Genomic DNA, 14718 nt, shown 5'->3' on the forward strand with positions numbered 1-14718 from the left:
TTGGCATCTTGTCATTACAAACTGCACACCAGGGGATGATGCTATACTGGATAACGCTTTAGGACCATCTTTTGTATCATGTGGGATTTTTGTGCTCATCTCAATTCCATCCACCTTACCTGGTTTTTTCATTTTCCAGTAAGAAGATCAAGTCAAGTTTCCCTAAATGCAGCCCCAAGAGAGAGATCAAATTCATATCGCAGCAAAAAGCAAAGCCATTCCCCATCCGTCAGTCAATCCTTATTGCACTGCACAGGTCAGTCAAAATGTGGCTCTTTTTCCAATCCTACTTTCATTTTAAATTCAGTCTGAATGTTAAAGCTTGCTCTAGACTTCTTATCTTATAACAATGTGTCGGCTTTTAACAGAGAAAAAATATGGTGTAATATTTGCAGGTAGATGTCAGAGTGGTGACCTCAAATTTTCCAATCTATTTTTATGTTCAACACTTTATCTGTGACTAGTTGCCAAATTGTTGGGAATGGCCAGTTTTCTTCTGTTGCCTTCCTTCTGCAATATTTGTGGGTACAGTCGAAGCTTTTATGCTAGCCATTTTATTGATCCAGTAAGACATGGGCACAAGTCAAGATCCATTAGAAATATCTACTAACAGCCGTTTTTTCTAGCAAAATCCCCTTGGTACCCTCACTCCTTCCACCCAACATTGTCAGGGTAACCTACAATTTCTTGTGACAAAAATCATAATGTAAGCCTGTTAAATTGGAATAAACCCCAGAGCTCGGATATGGGTAGTACCGACCAAGATATGACCTCCTTTGCCTTCATGATCAAGAAAGTGCATCTTTTTTGTTCTACATTGGTGCAGGACACCGTTTGGTTGCTAGAAGCATCTGCAGAGTCAGTTTAAGGTGTGACTGGTGTTTACCTACTTCCGCCTGGTTGTCCAAAACAATGTAAACCAGATCCTCCTCATAGTTATTCAACCTCAGCATCACGAATGGCTGAGTGAAATTCAGCCAAAAGTCACTCCAAGTACAGGCATCTCCACAGTGTGTGAGAAAAAGTGCCTTTTGTGAACAGCCTCTCCAGCATTTGTAAGGTTTGCTTGGGAATATAGTGTGAAATTTGATAGGAGTGTAGTGCTATCTATTCGGTGTTTTGCATTGCAATTCTGAAACCTGAATACTTGTAAATGTAGTTGCTCACATTTTCCCTTCCCAATTTACCTCCCAAAGTGCCCATCATTATTCTGGGTGTACTCTTATCACCCTCCTATCTTTCTATTGTCCTCATGGAGTATACGATAGATGGTTGATATTAGGCCTTTGGTGGAGGAATCTCCCTGCAAAACCCTTTCTAATGCTGCCCTGTCCCTACCGCCTTCTGGATTCTCAAGAGTTCTGTAGAGAGGGCTTGATTGTCCCCAGTTCATAAAGAAATGCTTGTTTAGTGATCCAGAGTATCGACCGAAAATATCGTAATTAAAAAACCGAATGGTTGAAATGTTTGGATTTCGGCTGAACCAAAATTACGTGCAGCCGAAAATGCTGAACATTTCAACCATTCAGTTTTCATTGTAAGCGTACAAGGGAAGCGGGGGTGGCCCCCGCACCTTTTGTTTGCTGTAATGGACGTTTTGAAAATAAATAAATAAAAGGACCCTGCAGCGCCGGTTTCCATCCACGGAAGTGAAGGGAACTGGTGCTGCAGGGACTCGGCGGCACACAGCAAAGTGTGCCACCAAAAGGTAAGTAAGGGATTGGGGGAGAGGGGTGTAGAAGGGTCATTTAGCATTGGCGTGCTTATTTCGGATACAAACATTTAGAATTCTATATTTTCATCTTCGAAATTTTCGTATTCAAAATAAACACATAAATCCGTAATCCAGGCATGGACAGCAAGGAGGATGTTCTTAAAAGGTTGGTTGAGTGTGAGGGATAAGTTAGGATCCGGTATCTTGTATCAATTGATCTCTTAGGCTAGCAGAGTGAGCATTGTAATGGGACCGGCCTTAAGGGAGCTGCTGTATAGTTCCAGCTATGGAATTCAATGTGAACCCAATGCTCTTTGTTTCTAGCTTCTACATTTCTGCAAGCACTCTTACCCGGATAGCTAATAAGTACTACATAGCCTGGGCCACCATTCTTTTTTGCCTTCATTAATTTTTTTGGTGTGCAGTTTATACAAGTTGTAGGGCTATATATTGGGAGCTCTCGAAAGTAATGGACAATAAGGGGTAGGACATTCATCCTGACAATGGCTATTCTTCCTGACTAGGGGACTGATCATGTTGCCTTTTAGCTGGATCCTTCCTGATGTCTCCTGGAGGCCGGGGGCTGGTGGGCATAGGTGGAATAGTTTTTCTTGTACAGAGAGACCAAGGTGCTTGTGGTTAGGCTGACAACTATCTTGTTGAGGCCTTCACTCACACATCCGTACAATGCCAACATCTTCGGGCTTTCCACCTCTTCATGTGATAGATACGTTCTGAATTCAAACACTGAGTCCTGAACCCCAACACTAAAGAGATGGGATCTACATCAGTCTATATGCAGGGGAACAGATTGGTCGGATTTGTTTTTTTCCTGGCTGTGGATTTAAGACCTTGTTGGAAAGGTTCATGAAATCTCCGAAGTGACCTTTCACTCCAAACTCATTGAATAGTTTTCCCCGAATGGAGGCAAGTTGGTGGGCGTAACTCCTATAGAACTGGGCTGTGAAGCAATGCGAGCTCCAACTCTTTTTGGGCTTTTGAGTTCTGATGGCCTCCTGAACCGTTTTATCGATCAGTGTCTTGAGCAAATTGTCTTTCTGCAGGAGTGAGACTAGGGGTATCAGCAGAATGGAGGGTGCCATTACATTTAGATTCCTTACTCATTTGTTCCGGTTGCTATGCGTGCGTCCTGCTTCCTGTTGAGTCTGGTTATGTGCTCTATTGTATTGATCTCTGTGCTCCTGCAAAAATCTCCCAGCCTGGTTTATCTGTTCATAGAAATGCCTCTTTTTTCCTCAGTTTTCACGCCTCAGCTTTGTTAGCTAGGGGTGTATTCACGTGCACCCTGATACAAGCTAGCCTTTTGTACAAATGTATTTTTTCTCTTCAGTTGTGCGGAAGCACCCCTGTAACCCATTGATGCGATAGGTTTGTCCCTCTCAGGGACAAGTTCACATGTGAAGCCACCAATTCTGCCCCCTCTACATCCGTACATCCGTTCTGTTGGTCCAGCCTTGGGTTTAGACTGGACTCCTTTCTATCCATCACCCCCAAATCATCCAGCAAGTGCAGTTCAAGACTTTTGGCATCAAATTTTGTTGTCTCCCTGGTTGGGTCCAACTTTTCTTTCTGATAGGCTTATGCCCTATACTGCTTATGGTCTACTCTTTATCCCTTTAATCTTGTCATGTTTCGCAGGCATCACTTCCCTCATAGGGTAGACAGTGTCTCCTCAATTCTGGATCCAGCTCTCTAGAATCCTATACCTTACAGCCTCTGCTGTCACTCCTACCACAGTTTCACAAGTAAACTTAAAAATGCTGCCTACTCCTTCATCTTGTCCTCTTTCCTCCATACTTATGGGTATGGGAGTTCTCATGGAGTGGGGACTGGAGCCCTAGCAAGGCCAAGTGTGTTTCTCATTAAGAATTTAGGGACCGTGCAGGCGCAGGCCATCTACACATAGCGTGACCACACCCTGAACCCTGCCTCTTACACTTCTTCCCCTCAGTTCCTTCCTCTGTCGAGCAGGTTGGCTGGGGCGGATACAGCCCTAATTTGTTCCTTCTTTTTAATCGCTTCCCTGCAGTATCTTTAACTTTTATTTTTACCACTTCTCCCCTTGCCCCCGCCCATTTTATGCCAGGTAAAGCAGGGTTTTTGTGTGCACCAGGCTGTTCTCAGAGGCAGTCCCTCAAACTCTTTGCTTAGTGTTTGAGTTTGAGCCCACTTCATCGCTGGGATGCCTACCCGCAATGTGATGCACTTTCTGTCAAATGCCTTGGGAGTCTACTGACGTGGTAGGAGGACATCTTTCAGACAATGGTTCCAGATCAACTGATGAACTACGTGGTTTATAGTGACATTTTCGAACGCCACATTTTCGAAATGCCATTTTGCCGACACAATATTGCCAAAATTTATTTTTTTCGAAGGTTTATTTTATTTTTTAAATGGGGGTTTTCCCTCTAACCCCCCTGTTTTTTTAACTTTCTTTTTACTAACGAAACAAAAATAAAACATAAAATGAAGAAAAAAAATTAGAGAAAAAAAATTCTGCATTTTCTTTTCGACAATATGGCATTTCGAAAATGTTTCTGAAAATTTAACTGGATACCGAACTACGTCAAGTCCAAGAGGGTGAGCACAACTCTTTTTTCTTTGGCACCACACCCAAGTGACACCGCTGCAATGGTTAACCATAGCAGGAACACAGCTTTGTGCTGTTTGCGGTTAGCCAACCCGTTACCAGTGTAATGGTGGGGGTAAAATCCCAGCCCTCAGCAGAACGGACAGGCCCGAAAATCCTGCGCCCAAAAACGGAAGAGTCAAGGTAAATGACAAAGACCTGTATATAATCCATATAAAACAGGAAAAGCAATGAACATAAGTAAATTCCACGCTCTCATCAGTCTTTTTTTTTTTAATAAAGTATTTTATTATTGTATTACAACAATCACAAAGAACAAAAACAAATCAACATCAGGACTATCATGGTCAGTCTCAATCAACAAAGGCAGTACACATATCAGCTGTGGTCAAGAGTCTTCCTTAGTACATATATTGGCGTGTAGTACATAGTACCCATTGCACGCTCCCCAGCATGCAGGAGGGAGTCTTAGATCGCTTCTTCTTCCCATCTATCCCAAATGTTGTCGGCTTTGTTGGGACAGCCCCTTGCAGAATAGATCCTATGCGCCATCATGGCGCACAGGTCCATATCCAGTTTCCATTGATCCATTGTCGGGGAGTCAGGGGCTCCCCATTTCTGCGCTATATTACGCTTGATCAGCCCTGTTGCCGTGTGTAGGAGCAATCTCTCCCACTTGTTAGCCTCGATTTCATTAGGTACTCCCAGGAGTAGGGCCTTTGGGTCCAGTGGTATGGTCCGGGCCAGGACCCTGGAAAGTTCCCCACAGCATGCATTCCAAAAGGTTTGTATTCGGGGACATGCCCACAAGATGTGAAAGAAGGTTCCCTCCTCCTCCCCGCATCGGAGACAATTTGGGTTTGAGGCCCTTTTCCAGCCGTATAGTCGCATCCTAGGGTAATATACCCGGTGCAGTATTTTCAACCCCGGTGCAGTATTTTCAACTGCACCAGTCAGAGCCTAGAGGAGATAGCAATTTCTCGAGGATGCATGAGGACTTGTATCCAGTCCTCCGAATCTATTTCCCCCCACATCCGCTTCCCATTTCGCCTTGAGCTCGTTCAGTTCGGGGGTGGCAAAGGAGGATATGGCATTGTATAAGATGGAAGTGCATTTGGTGGGAATATACGCTGGTAGGATGTTGCGCTCTATGGGGGTGTAGTCCGGTACCCTTGTGTCTGCTGTTAAGTGGGTTCTTAAAGCGTGGGCTAGTTGTATGTAATGATACCGTTCTATATTTGGGATCTGGAAATGTGACTGCAAATCTTCAAATGAGGTCAGTTTCCCATCTGTGAGCATATCCCCCACTCTCGTGACCCCTGGTTTCACCCAGCTGGGCCATGGCTCAAGTTCACGGGATGCAGCTAGGTTATTATTCTGCCAGAGAGGTTGTGCGATGGTAACTTTATTGTCCCACCCAATGAACCGGTGTGCTTGTCTCCAGACCATAGTGAGGTGTGTTGTAGTTGTGGGTGGGGGGGTTCTCGGAAGGGGTTGATAGAGGATGGTCAGCGGGTCTGCATTTTGTATAGTAGCTATCTCAGCGCGTATGTGAGGTAGGTTTCGAATTCCGTGAAGAAGATCATTAACCACAGCCAGTTGTGATGCCCAGTAGTAAGTTTGGAGACGGGGGACTCCCACTCCCCCCTCCCAGATCGATCTCTGGAGAGTGGTTAACGCTATTCATGGTTGACCTCCCCCCCCATATAAGGTCCCTAAGAAGTGTCTCTACTAAGTGAAACTCTGAATCTGGGATTCTGTGTGGGGCATTCTGAAGGATGTAAAGGAATCTGGGAAGGGTCATCATTTTAAAGAGTGCCACTCTACCCATAAGGGTCAGGGGGAGAAGTTTCCAGTGTTGGACATCGATAATGAACCGGTCTGTGATCGGTCGGAGATTGTGTTCTACATAACTTGTCAAGTCCCCGGATATCCAGATTCCCAGGTATCGAAAGCCTTGTCGTTCAACACGGTACGGGCACTCCTGGGGGATGGCCTGCTCTCCGCCCTTTACAAGGAAGAAAACTGATTTATCACAGTTGATTCTGAGTCCGCAAAATGTACCAAAGCGGACGAGCAGCTGTGTTACGATGGGACAGGATCGAGGCGGGTCTCCCAGGTATATAAAGAGATCGTCTGCGTAGAGAGATGTACGGTCTTCATAGCCCTCTGGCCATCTAAACCCCGTCCAGGCAGTATTTTGGCAAAGCCAAATAGCAAGTGGTTCGATTGCAAGGGCAAACAAAAGGGGGGAGAGCGGGCATCCTTGCCGCGTACCTCGGCCCAAAGGGAAGGATCGAGAGGACCATCCATTTACTTTTACCTCCGCCTGGATGTTAGTATAGAGTAATTGTACCCATCCCAAAAAGACTTCTCCGAATCCCATACGGCGCATGATCTCTCAAAGGCTGTCCCATCGAATTGAATCGAATGCTTTTTCGAAATCGATTGCCAGCAGGGCCAAAGGTCCGATTATAATCAGAGATCTCCATTGCCAGATGGAGACGGCGTAGATTCATCCGGGTCGATTTGTGGGGCATAAATCCACATTGGTCCGGGTGAATCTGGGTGGATGCAACCAGTTGTAATCGGTTCGCTAGGAGCTTTGCGAGGACCTTGGCCTCTCCATTAATCAATGATATAGGTCTATAGGAAGCACATTTGTGTGGAGGTTTGTCAGGTTTGGGTATGACCACGATAGTCGCCTTACACAGGTCTGGTGGGAGAGTCCCTTGTTCCCGGGCGGCAAGAAACATTCTGTGCAGGGGGGCCGCCATTTTGTCTGCTCCTAGCTTTTGCCAGGTTTCAACGGGGAATCCGTTTGGGCCCGGTGTCTTCCCCGGCTGGAGCTGAGATAGCGCCTCTGAAATCTCGGCCTCTGATGAGGCGGAGTCCAAATGTTCCCGCTGCTGCACGGAGAGCGTTGGCAACGATAGCCCGTCTAAGAGGGAGGGGTCTAGTGGAGAGGCTGGGGCTCGGTACAAGTCTGCGTAGAACATCGAGAAGGCCTCGGCAATCTCAACGTCTGAGTGATAGCTGTCGCCCTGTGGTGTGACTATTTCCCGGACATGGCGTTGTCCTTCGTCTCTTTTCTGCAGCCAGGCGAGCATTTTGCCCGCTTTGTCCCTTAGTTCGTATACTCTCGCTTTAGCCTGCCAGTGGGCCTGCTTAGCATCATCCATCGCTCTGTTCCGAAGACGCTCTTGGGCGCGTTGGAGGGAGTGATGGGTTTCAGACGTGGGATCGGAAATATGTTTAGCGTCCCAGTCGCTCACTTCCTTCTCAGCCTCTAGTATCTTTTGGAGCCGGGTGTTCCTTTTATGTGTCGTCGAGGAGAGGATTTCACCCCTGAGCACTGTTTTATATGCTTCCCATACTGTCACGGGGTTGTCTACCGATTCTTCATTAATTCCGAAGTATTCAGCGGATATTGCCTCTAGGCGGTCTATCAGCTCTGGGAATCCTAGGTAGTAGCTATTAAGTCTCCACGTTCTGGGGGGGAGGGCGCCCTGCATACATATTTCCATCGAAAGCAGTGAGTGGTCCGAGATGCCCCGAGGGAGCAGTTCTGCGGACATTGCCCTGTAGAGTTCGGTGTGTGAGGGAAGAAAATAATCCAGTCTGGACATAGAACCGTGGGCACCAGAGTGGAACGAATATTCCCTAACATCGGGGTGTAGCTCCCTCCACACATCCCGGAGCCCAAGAGCAGATGTAAAGTTGGCTAATCTGGTAGGGGTATCTGGGTTACGATTCCGGAGGTGGGAACGGTCAGTGTTGTTGTTCATGGTGTCGTTGAAATCCCCCCCCTAGGATGTGTGCGTCAGGGTGATGTTTCCCTATAAGGGTGGTGAGGTCATCCAGTAATTCCTGTCCCAGACCCGGTGGAGAATAAATCGAGGCAATTGCCACCTTTTGACCCCAGATCATTCCCAGGATGAACACGTATCTGCCCCTGGGATCTTGTTCTACGGTATGTTGAATAAATGGTATACGTTTGTGTATCAGAATGAGGGTGCCCCTGGAGCCCATTGTGTACCCTGCATGAAAGGCAAGGCGATAGTTCTCTGGAAAAAAGCACAGTTTACCCCAACCAAGTGGGTTTCCGTCAGGAGGGCCACATCAGGGGAATGTCTATTTAGGAATTGCATGATAAGGCGCCGTTTGATTCCTGACCCCATCCCATTCACATTCCAAGTGAGGAGTTTCAAGGATTTAGTGTGCTGCATGAGGGATGTGTGAGTTTGTATAGAGGATATTTACTACGTATGATGTGGATTTTCAGGGTATAGCGATCCATAAGAGATGGCGGTGTACTTCTCGCCTGTACTAAGGAAGCAGGGTTGCCTTGTGGAATAGTGCAAGATGTCCCTAGCAAGGGACAATGATTAGTTCGGCCCATGAGCAAGTGGCAGTCCTGAAGTAACCAACAAAGTTTTGAACTTCCCCAACACACCCCAACCCCATACTCCACCCCAAGACGAAGTACCTGTCGCCCAAACATGCTGATCCTTCAACTTAAGGTGTCAGCTCAAAAACCAGACCCTTAGATAGGGTTGAAACCAGCAAGAAAAGGAGAGGGGGGGGGGAGAGAGGTCTGACCAGGGGAGAATTCAGACCTTTCCCCAGAGTTCCCACCTTGCGCCCATTGTCGACTTCTTCCATGGTGGGTAGATTGCGCGTTGATATCGGAGGCGCGGGTGGTGCACACTCGTGTGTCCCAGCAGTGTTCTAAGGTCCTAGTAGGGGACTATAGTTAATTCATTCCTCTTCTTGTTGTGCCGCTGGCTCCAGGATCTCCTGTTCCCCCTGTTCTGGGTGTCTCCTCGGGGAGGCCCGCCTAGGTCCGGGTCGGGGTCGTCCTCTCGGTCTCCTTGGTCTTGCAGTCCAATCGCCCTCTATGTGAGCCTCTGCCCACTTCCAGGCCTCCTGTGGGTCGTTGAAGTGGACAGTAGTACCTTTATGATAGATCTTAAGTTGGGCCGGGAAGAGCAGGCCGTATTTCACATTCATCTGAGCAAGTTGTTTCTTGAGTGGTTCAAAGGATTGCCGTGCCCTCTGCACTTCTCGGGTATAGTCCGGGAAGAAGGCGATTCGGGAGCCGTTATGGGTGATCGTCCCTTGCAAGCGTGACAGTTGCAGAAGGGCATCCCTGTCGCGGTAGTTAAGCAAGCGAGCAATGATAGTCCGGGGCGGAGCGCCCGGGAGTGGTTTGCCCGAAGGTATTCTATGAGCCCTCTCCACCGAAAAGAATTTTGAGAAGGATTGGGGCTCGAAGATGTCCACGAGCCAATGTTCCAGGAACAATTCCGTGCATTGTCCCTCTTCCCCCTCCAGGAAGCCCAGGATGCGAACGTTGTTGCGGCGGGACCTTCCCTCCCCATCATCCACTCTCGATTCCAGGGCTTTCAGGTGATTTAAGGCTTGGGACAGCTGACGATTGATCCCGCCGATTTTGTCCTCCGCTTCGGAGATGCAGTGTTCCACCTCTCCTGTTCTGGAAGTCAACTTCTACAGATCGTGGCATAGGAAGGAGACATCCGCCGCCATACTGTCTATTTTGGTCTCCATGGAGGAGCGAGAGTTGGCGATGGCCGCCATTACGTCCCGTAAGGAGAGGGAGTCATCTCCCATGGGGGAGTTTGGTCGTGCTGCTGGGTCCGCCGGGGCCGGGGTAGTAGCGACGGCAAACTGGTCCATGCTGCTCTGTGTAGATGGTTTCTTCTGTCTGTCCTTCCCCATATTTTCGGGAGTTGTGGAGTGTCTGCTATGATGGGGCGGGAATTATTGTATGTACGCCGTTGGAGTGGTCGTACCCCCCAAATGTGTGGGATGGTGGCCGTGCAGCGAGTCAAGTGGGGGGGTGTGAGTTCCAAAAGCCTCCTCCACTAGGGCCTGGGGCTTATATGGCGAGAGTACTTTGAGGCCCAGCGCCGTTTGGTGGGCCTTCACAATACGCACGGACCTCTGGCGCTTCTAGCTGTTCACCCAAGCAGGTGGTGGTCCCCCTTCCGCTGGTACGATACAGTCCTCAGCGGGCACCCTGTTGGCAAGGTTCGATCACTTACTTCTAACGCGATTTTAGTCGCGGCGTGGTGTCCCAAAGTGGATACGAATCAGGAGGTAGGAGCCGCACACCACCGGGACCTCAGGAGGGCCGCTATTTCTCCCCCCACTTCTCTCGCGGATCGGATCTGTCCGGGCGTGTTCCGGGTGTCAGCGAGGCTCAGCCGGTGAACAGTCTCAGATTCCGTGGGGGAGGAAGAGAGGATGGTCCCGGGCGTCCGCCTCACGTTCTGTCCCGTGCCCCGCCGTGTCAGGTCGTCTCGGGCCTCTCAATCAGTCGGAGGAAGTCCGTCCTCAGACACCGGCGGCCATCTTGGTCGTGTAGCTCCGCTGCCGGGCCTCGGCAAAATGTGGATTTATCTCCGTCGTCTGGGCAGGTAGGTGCCATCACCTCCGTCAATCCGAGCCCGCAGCTTTATGGGCTCGGTCGCAGTGTTTATGCCGCACGAAATCCCCAGGAATCAGGATGAAAATGCAGGATTATTTCGGCGCTTGCGGGAGCTCACTCGGCTCACGTCCGCATCGTCTGCGCGATGGCCACGCCCCCCCCCTCTCATCAGTCTTGAGCTTGACAACGGTTTAAAAACCTAAAACGTGGCACAACTGATGTCACATTACACTCTTAGTTAAAAAAAGAACCTGCAGGAAGTGGGATTGGTGAGGGGAATCATCTATGTATACAATGTGTTAGTCTTCTCATTGGGCATGCTCAATCTGATGGCTACACCTGAGACCACCTCTTAATTTGATAATGACGAATACATGTCATGTCTACACTACTGGATTGGTCCATGCAACAGTTGCAAAACAGTATCATTTGGAATTATGATTTTTTGGCATCGGCTTCACCAAACTGGTCTAATTGGCAGTTTGTCAGCACATGAGCAACAATACTGGTAGGGGGAGAGACATCAAGGTGCTTCTTTTCCCAATCATAACACACCATCTCTGATTTCCTAGGCCACGTGCCAGGACCTTTAGCTTTGAATTTGGCTTTTTTCTTGTATAATTGTTCTTAGAATTTGAGGGGAGTGAATGCCTCAGTATATCTATGTCTGGAGTTAATGAATAGCCCCCGTTCTCCAACTACAAGTCATGTGTGAAGAGACCACGTTTTGAATTATTCAGCTCGTCTTCTACTAGGATTTTAGTTTTTTACTGTGAGTGTCTTAACCCTTCCTGTCCACTAGAGAGCTATTCCTCTTCCAATATTAAGCCTTAATTAATGAGCACCTGGTCTTCAAGAGCCGATTGTTTCTTTACCTAATCTAAGAGAAATGTGCCTTGCTCTTGGGGAATTAACTTCTGTTCTCCTCGGTGCTAGGTGCTAAAACCTCCCTTTTGTACCGTAACCTTGGTGGGAGTTGTGCAGCTACCGTCTTGTCTGCTCGGATCTGTGCTTTAAGCTAATTCAGCAAGCCTGCTGTTCCTGCAGCTTCGAGGCTTCTTCGATCCTTCCCATTCACTCGGACGTGGCTGCAATGTCCATTTTCTCCAAAATGGCCACTCGGTACTGTTGGGTTTCTGTGTTAATGAAGCATTGTGTATTCGTATGTATCTTGCATTTCAGTGTATACATTGATTGTGTCTTCTAGTGTCCATTGAATGCAGGTAACATTCTTCATGTCTAAATGCATTTTGTCTGCGTAAGTTCATGGCGAGTGCAAATCTGCTTTGTGTCTGTCTACGTGTGTCATTTTCGGCAGTGATATGTCCATGTCTGCTAGAGCTTGCAGATTCATCTTTTCTTCAATCGCTGGGGGCTAAGGGCCACGGGTTTGGCTCAGTGAGTAGACCCTCTTGTGCTGGTGGTATGGTGGCGGAGAAGGGACAGGTGCCATAAATGATGCGCTCCTTTCATTCCTATGGTAAAGAGGCGAGGGATGGGCCGACACGATTAATGACTCATTCATGCGTCTCTCGACACCAGGCTGCGCTCTGAGGGAGACTTCTACCGACGACAAGAGCTCGCAAGGGTCTGGTACCAGACTTCGGCCCAAGGGAATTTTGCTTCATATTGGACTTTGGTTTGAGGCCTCCCCTGCACTGCTCATCGGGCAAGCATCTGAGTAGCAGTAGGCCAGCTCTTCATTTAACCTCGGGAAGCACTTCGACCTGCATGGTGTCCAAGACCACATCCCACCCACAGCAGGCCATGGCTCACTGTACCATAGCTGTTGCTGTCTCTGGGTCAAATTCTGGCCATTCACCAGGAGAAGCATCTTCGGCTACATTGGAGCATAGACCTGGTGGCACAGACAGATTTCTTCCACCACTGTCCCCTCTTTGCTTCTGGGCTCCCGCCCTTTTCACCTCTGGTAGAATGGTCCCCTATTGTGAGGGAATAGTCTGTTCTCCCTCAATGTGCCTGCCAGCAATTGGGACCCGATATCCTCAGCAGGGTCTTCCACGCAAAGACCCTCAAGGGAAGACTGGTTCTTAGCAGGTTTCATGAATTAATGCACTCAGGACTCATGAGGCAATACTTGAAGTCCCTCATGATGGAAGTGCTGGTTCCCACTCCATAACCCGTGCACCCACAAAGCCAGACCACAGTTCCTTAGATAATGACAGCAGAGGCACCACCTCCTCCTCCTCCAGCGTGGGAAACGGCGCTCAACCAATAGGGCCGGTTCCACCTCTGAAACGTCCTCCTCTACCTCCTGGTGCCCCAGATGATGACGCAGCGTAAGATCACTGATGGCATGTCAGAAGACACTGAGTAAGTAAGTATGTCTGTTGAACCGTTCCACAAAAGGGTACAAGAGCTTATGGATTACTAGTTCCGGAAAGCGACAAAGGTCAGCCATACACCTTCAACCGGACGTGGTAGGGGAAGCCAATACAATTTGGAAAAAACCAGCTCCGCTTCAACTAGTCGCAGAATGGGTTGGCATGAGGTACAGATCCCTTCCAGCAGATATCCTCCTGTAGCCCTTTGGTCCTACCACCTGCTTAAATCCACTCACTGCTGAACACCATTCCCTAGGCCTCTTCATCACTGGTGTCCTCCACTAGACAGTCGTGACAGTGTTATGGGCTGGGCCCCTTGCCCTCCAGACACCAGTAGGACATCACCATGTCTCTCTTGCAACCATGCACCATCCCTTTTCTCTGCTCATCATCGCCATCTGAAACCTCATCCAAGTTCCTCTCACCACTTCACCCTCGGCCCATACTACGCTTGCATTCCTTAATGTTTTTCAACACCCAGTCAGCCGTCCAACACGCAGCACCCCAACGTCAGGCTGGGAATCCTTGGTAAAAAGAGAGCAGTTTCGCTTTAGTCTGAAAAAACTGCTTGTCTCCTCTATATCCAATCATTGTCCTTTGGGTCATACTGCCCCAGCCAATGACACTCCTCCCCCTAAGCTCCGCCCCTTGTGGCCATCTTCAGATTTGTACCACACGTTTCTAGTGTTGAACATTTTTTGTCAAGGATCGGGCACCTCAAGTGCCTTTATTGTATTCACCTGGATCACGACGGGGACGGATGCAAGATCTGCCACAGCTTCTTGTCAAAGACCAGGAAGGGTCGCCAAGAAGACTAGTGGATTGGACCAGTCGTGGCCTCCGGGCGCAGTCATGCCTCATTCAGGACTGGCAAGTCCCATGAGCATACTCTTTCTTACAAGAAGAGGTCCTTTGAGGATGCTCCTCCTAGGGGGATCCAAAAGAAGGCAAAACGCCACGCTCCATCTGCTTCGTCGAAGGTCTCCACAGCTGCGGATGAATTTCGGGAAAGGGTTGGTCTCGGTCGTCTGCTCCGTTGATGGTTAGCCTACCGGCTGGTGGGTTCACTCCATCTGCGGGGAATTCCCGAACTCTGTCTAGACACAAGTCTGGAAAGGAAAAGTCCTCGACGGACGTAGCTGTTGAGGCCCCATCAGCGGCACCACCAGTAAAACTATCCCAGTCGACTACTCGGTCTTCTATGACCACCACCTCGTCAACATTGCGCCGGCAACGATCCCCTTCACAAAATCTGCTCTTACTTCGTCGACAAAAGGTTTTGCAATGACCGTCATTTCAACCTTCACAATGACTACTCCAAGGGTCTGAGGACTCCATCAGAAGTACCAGCCACGACCTTGTCATCGAAGGCGCCCATTCTACACATCCCCATCGTCGCCACCTTCCCGAAGAACTTGGGTAGAGTGAAGGAATGGCTGCTGCAGTCCGACTTCTTGCCAAGACCAACAAGGGTGTCCCCTCCAGCTCCCGTGGGATCGCCGAGGAAATCTCCTTACATCTATTCCAGTTCTGAGGATGGCCTGCCCAAGGACATCTACTCAGACCATGAAGGGGGCCAGGGACCCAGGTCCCA

General features: G+C 48.9%; 1 protein-coding gene across 3 annotated transcripts in view; it reads left to right on the forward strand.

The window, feature by feature from the left end:
* CLASRP (CLK4 associating serine/arginine rich protein) overlaps window positions 1–14718 on the forward strand; it is a 1024175-nt gene that overhangs the window by 910841 nt on the left and 98616 nt on the right. For all 3 annotated transcript variants that reach the window (XM_069644604.1, XM_069644606.1, XM_069644605.1), the window contains one exon: window positions 140–256. In XM_069644604.1, the coding sequence (XP_069500705.1) occupies window positions 140–256 (117 nt within the window). The remainder of the gene's footprint in view (window positions 1–139; window positions 257–14718) is intronic.

Source organism: Ambystoma mexicanum, chromosome 2p (genome assembly GCF_040938575.1).
Source record: "Ambystoma mexicanum isolate Mex_15411 chromosome 2p, UKY_AmexF1_1, whole genome shotgun sequence".
Classification (NCBI taxonomy): domain Eukaryota; kingdom Metazoa; phylum Chordata; class Amphibia; order Caudata; family Ambystomatidae; genus Ambystoma; species Ambystoma mexicanum.